At 47.1% G+C, this 5,317-nt stretch overlaps 1 protein-coding gene across 1 annotated transcript; it reads left to right on the top strand.

The window, feature by feature from the left end:
- Positions 1 to 3,057: 3,057 nt before the first annotated feature.
- On the top strand, positions 3,058 to 4,836 carry Ccl19 (chemokine (C-C motif) ligand 19). The gene is made up of 4 exons (XM_013026613.1): positions 3,058 to 3,317; positions 4,053 to 4,185; positions 4,391 to 4,484; positions 4,576 to 4,836. The coding sequence occupies exons 1-4, from the start codon at positions 3,257 to 3,259 to the stop codon at positions 4,594 to 4,596; spliced, it is 309 nt and encodes a 102-aa protein (XP_012882067.1). The 5' UTR covers positions 3,058 to 3,256; the 3' UTR covers positions 4,597 to 4,836.
- The last annotated feature ends 481 nt before the right edge of the window (positions 4,837 to 5,317 follow it).

The raw sequence follows: 5,317 nt of genomic DNA, 5'->3' as shown, positions 1-5,317 counted from the left end.
GAAGGTGGCTCAGTGAGGCATGCATGAGGCCCTGGGTTTGATTCCTCAGCACCACATAAGCAGAAAAAAAAAAGCCGAAAGTGGCACTGTGGCTCAAGTGGTAGAGTGCTAGCCTTGAGCTGAAGAGGCGAGGGACAGCACCCAGGCCCAGAGTTCAGGCCCAAAAATAAATAAATAAATACAAAAATAAAATAAAAATAAAATATATTGTATTCATAAACAGCTTAGTTAAATGGCAACTCATTTGTACAACTACTTAAAGATAATAATAAATAAAATAAAAAGTTAAGTAAAAGAAAATAAATAAAATGGCTAACTGTCCTCTCTCATGTATGCCCTGTCCTTTAAAAACAAAACAAAACAAAAAAAAACATTTTTCTCCCCTCTGTCAATGCATAGAAAACTTCCTGTGAATTCATAAAGAAGCAGAAATAACATAAGAAGGAATCTAAGTCATATTCTCCCATATTTTTACTCTTAACTTCTAAGATCTAGTCTCCCACATGCAATGTCACTTAACAATGAGCCTGTGCACATCCAGTTAGATGATGCATATAGACAATACCCTTATGTTGCATAGTTATTGGGTAAACTAGAGTCTAAATTTTAGAACATAGCCCAGTGGCTAATCAAAAACTGCTTTTAAAACAGTCAACTAATCATTTGCACCAGGCGCTTGGGGCTCAGGCTGAGATCTGAGGATGGAGATTCAAAAAGCCAGCCCAGACAGGAAAGTCTGTGAGACTCTTATCTCCAATTAACTGTCAGAAAACTGGAAGTGACTCTGTGACTCAAAGTAGTAGCGTGTTAGCCTTGAGCATAAAAGCTCAGGGACAGTACCCGGGCCCTGAGTTAAAGCCCCAGGACCAGCAAAAAAATAGGGAAGCAGCAGCAGTAGCAGCAGCGGCCTCATCATCATCATCATCATCATTTGCAGAGAAGCATGTCTTTACTCCATACTTTAAGAGGCTTTGCCCTAATTCTATTAGGGTTCCCTGCAGCAACCTTATCTGCCCCCAGACAACCTGAAATTTGTTGAATCTGTAGGTCATTAGGCCCGAAGAGCAGGGAAACTTCCCCTGGAGCCTAGGCCTGCAAGGTTCTTCTTTGCCCTGGATCTCATTCTGAACTGTGAGCTCTACCCCAGACCTACCACAATTTGACAACAATACTCCCCACAGGTAAATCAGGGATGATACATGCATCCAGGATTGGATAGTATTATATTAGCTTGATCACCTAGGAATGGTGTTAATATTATTAAGTCGGTTACTGAAAGCCTGCATTCAACAGTGACTAGAACCTTGCTGGCACATTTTAAGACACTGCCTTAACTGCTAAGTTAGCATTACTGAGCCCCTTCGCTGACTAGTCCCATGTGTGTGTCTCTCTAAGAAAACTCTTGAAACACTGCTCCCTCCTTCTGCCTCTCCAGGCTTCAGTGTGGTAATGACATCCCACCATTGCTAGACCCAGTGTCTCTTCATGTTGGTTACTTAGTTCTAGCTCACATCTTATATTATCTATCTGTCTGTCTGTCTGTCTGTCTATCTATCTATCTGGTTTAAAACCAAAGGCTCTTTCTAGACTGCCATGCTACCACTTGAGTCACACTTCCAGCCCTACTTTTTGAATATTATTTTGGAGATGAAGTCTTGCAAACTTTCTTCCTTGATTGGCCTCAATTGATAATCCTTTAGCTCTCAGCCTCCTGAATAGCTAAGATTATAAGGATGAGACACTAGTGATGGGCTTAAGTTGCCTGTTTATTACAATCTTTTTTAATAGTTCTGAGGTTTGATCTATCTGGTAGGCAAAGAGTCTACTACTTGAGTTATGCCTCTTAATTCTTTTTTTCATTTGTTATTTTTTCCAACAGGGTCTCATATTTTTGCCCAGGCCAGTCTCTGACCATGGCTCCTCATCCTACCTATGTCTTCCTATAACTGGAATTTCAGACACTCTACCATACTCTGCTTATGGATTGAGATGGAGTCTCACTAAACTTTTGCTCAGGCTGGCCTCAAACTTTAGTCCTCCCAATCTCTGCCTCCTGGGTAGCTGGGATTGCAGGCATAAACCACAATGTCTGGCTTGGTTAAATTTTCTTCTCTGTGTGTATACCAGCACATAGAAGACAATCAGAAATATTATTATTATTATAGTTAATGGATAGAATAAAAGATGTCAGAAGCAGGAAGGAAACACTCTTTTCCCCACTCCAAAAAAGAGTCCAGAGTTTGGGTAGGGAAGATTGAATATATCCCATATATTAATTTCTCCTTAGAGATCATCTCTTTTTGTCCTTCTCATAAGAATGGGAAATCACTTATTCCCTCCTCCATCTGTCAATTCCTTGACTCTTGGGCTTTGTATGAACATGAGCTGGCCATTCCCTTGCTTTTAGAAATCCCCTCTTAGTTCCCAGGATTGAGAGAAAGCAAAGATGAAAGGGAGCTATGCCAGGCCAGACTCTCTCCAGCAGTTCCTGTGCCCCTAGGCAATGAATTTGGGAAACTGATGGCTAGGGAAAGGATCAATGCCTGTAAGAGCCAGGAGGCTGCATGCAGAGGCCTGAGATGGCAACCTGGGCCTTCTCCTAAGGAAGCTTCCCCTTCAGCTGTCCTTGTCTCAAAACACGGGCTGGTCCCCAGAGGATGACATAGAGGACCCATCTAGGCTCTCCAGGTTTGTCTGAGGGCAACATGAAGCCTTACCAGAAAGGACAGAGGCACCAGGGAAGATGCAGAATGAACCTAGCAAAGCAGATTCAACTCTTCACCCTGCTACTCTTACTTCTGAACCCCAGCCCCAAGGCTGGTGATGTAACTTCCACCAGTGGCATGTGAGTGCTGAAGCTGACAGCACCCAGCCCCACTTCTGGCCAGACTGCAGACTGCTTCAGTTCTCAGAGCTGAAGCCAAGGAAAGCAAAGAGGGCAAAGCCACCCAGGGGGGAGAGGGGGGGCAGGGTTGAGTTCTGCCAGAAAGAGAGGGGTCAAGGGGAAGCCCCAGAATGGGAAACGGAGGGGAATTTTTGCATAGTAAAAGTAAAAGCTCTAGACCATAAATAAGAAGCAGGCCACAGCCTCACCCAATCTCATCCTAGAACCCCTCACAACCCATCAGGGCTAGCTGTGTGCTTCCCGGCCCATCACACCCACCCAAGCCTCGGCCTCTCACCGACTGCTGCACACACATCCAGAGACTCGCTCACTCTCACACACTTGCTGTCAGCCTGCCTCAGTTCACCCTCCATGGCGCCTGGTGTAACCCCACTACTGGTCTTCAGCCTGCTGTTTCTTTGGACCTCCCCAGGTAAGACTGAGGGACAGGCTGGAGTGGGGTGGCAGTGAGTGGGGCTGATGTCTTGCTTCTCACTGCTTGACAATGGCCGTGAGTGACACACATCATACGTTCATCTCTCTCAATGGACCTGGGGCTCCTTGTACTGTGCATCTGTGTACCCCTGAATTCCAGTGTGGCTCATCTGTTGGCAAAACCAGGACTCTATGGCTGCCCTTGTCTCTTCTTGTGTCCTGCTACCTCTGTTTCCTGAACAAAGAGGGAACGAGATATATTTGTTTTAGGAAAGGAGACTATTTGCCAGGCTGACAGTCAAATATTTGTATTTCCTTTCTTTCTCTTGTTTTGCTGTTGTTTGATTTGGTTGCTTTGTTTGAGATAGTGTCTACGTTGTCTACGCTGGCCTTGAACTCTTGGTGATCCTCCTGCCTCAGTCTCCCCAGTAGCTTGACCTATAGCAGTCACAGGCCTTGTTCTTACCAGCATTAACTCCTTGCTTGTTAAAACCTGAGGGAAGTTGAGCCCCGGGAGAGAGGCCGATTGGATCACAACAGCAGAAAGGCATTTGTTGGACCTAGAGCAGTGTGATTCTTTACCAGTTTGATACATTGGTGCATACTGAGCATCAGGACCAGTATTCACACACACACACACACACACACACTCACACAGAGGTGTTTCAATCCTGCTTAGAGCTCTGGCTTCTCTGTCTCATGGTCCCTATGTTCTACCTTTCCCCTACCTCAGCCCCAGTGCTGGGTGGTGCTAATGATGCAGAAGACTGCTGCCTGTCTGTGACCCAGCGCCCCATTCCTGGGAACATCGTGAGAGCCTTTCGCTATCTTCTCATCAAAGATGGCTGCAGGGTGCCTGCTGTTGTGTAAGTGATCAGAAGACTATCTAACCCCAGCCATCCCCACCCCATTAGCTCCTCCAGATACCCCCACTACCTTATCCCTCTTCTCCTGCCCAAGTCCAAGGGACAAAGAAGTTCCTGAAACAGGTTCTTATCCTCTGCCCCTCATCTTAGAGCCTTCCAAGAAGCTGAGTTACAGGGCTCAATTCTCTCTGACCTCTAACTCCAGGTTCACCACACTGAGGGGTTACCAGCTCTGTGCACCCCCAGACCAGCCCTGGGTGGAACGCATCATCCGGAGACTGAAGAGGTTCTCTGCCAAGGCAAGCCAAGGCCCTGCCCAGGCCTGCTTCCTCCCTCCAAGCCCCTCTCTAAATATCTAACTCCTGACCCTGCCTCTCCCTCCCTCCCCAGAGCAAGCGCCACAGCAGTTAGTTCTAGACAGCTCCAGAGGGAGCCCTGTGTCTCACTGGAAGGATGTGAATCACCCTGGCCTGGAGAACTAAGACCAGAAGAGAGGATCAAACCTCCTGCTGCTTCATACCAGACCTGACCCAGCCAGAGTAGGCCTGGAGTGTCAACATGAGTGGGGGTGGGAGGGTGAATGTGGCAACTGCTCAGCCTCCCTATGTCCAGACTGTAGTGCTTCCAATAAAGCCACCTGGCACTCATAGATCTGTCTGTTTGCCGTCTATTTGATCTCGACCTTGGAGGACAGGGATCGAAAGGAAGGAGAAGGAACAGCAGGATCTATTTCCTATTCTGAGACCTAAGAAACCTCTTACCAGCCTCCCTCCTCTTAAGGGCCAAAGTTGACCTGGTCAACTTGGGTCAGTTCCCTGAGCCAGCTAAGTCTGCTGTCCAGGCAGGTGTTCAAGCATCCAGGTTCCTTCCAGATCAGGTGTTGGTGTGAGTGAGGAGGAGAGGGGAGGGCAGATGTCCTAGCTCTATTTGCTGGAAGGAAAGTACTCAAGTACCAAGCCTTTTCCTCCAACACAATCTTCCTCCTCTGCCCCACCGGCTTCCCATTTAGATCCAGATGTCTCTTCCTCCAGGAAACAAGGCTAGGCTGGTTTAGTAGCTTCACTCTCTCCCAAGCTCCCATGCCCCCCTCTGAGACTACCTTCTTCCAGCAGCCATTACACTGACCCATATT

This window comes from Dipodomys ordii, unplaced genomic scaffold (assembly GCF_000151885.1).
Source record: "Dipodomys ordii isolate 6190 unplaced genomic scaffold, Dord_2.0 Scaffold95, whole genome shotgun sequence".
Lineage (NCBI taxonomy): Eukaryota > Metazoa > Chordata > Mammalia > Rodentia > Heteromyidae > Dipodomys > Dipodomys ordii.
Note: the sequence above shows the minus strand (reverse complement) of the source record. Positions and strands in the feature narration are given on the sequence as shown.

What these genes read in the sequence shown, in the direction of transcription:
- Ccl19 (XM_013026613.1), top strand. Translation starts at nt 3,257, where the DNA reads ATGGCGCCTGGTGTAACCCCACTACTGGTCTTCAGCCTGCTGTTTCTT. An exon ending in GTTTCTTTGGACCTCCCCAG is followed by an intron (nt 3,318 to 4,052) that starts GTAAGACTGAGG and finishes CCCCTACCTCAG; the next exon opens with CCCCAGTGCTGGGTGGTGCT. An exon ending in TGCAGGGTGCCTGCTGTTGT is followed by an intron (nt 4,186 to 4,390) that starts GTAAGTGATCAG and finishes CTCTAACTCCAG; the next exon opens with GTTCACCACACTGAGGGGTT.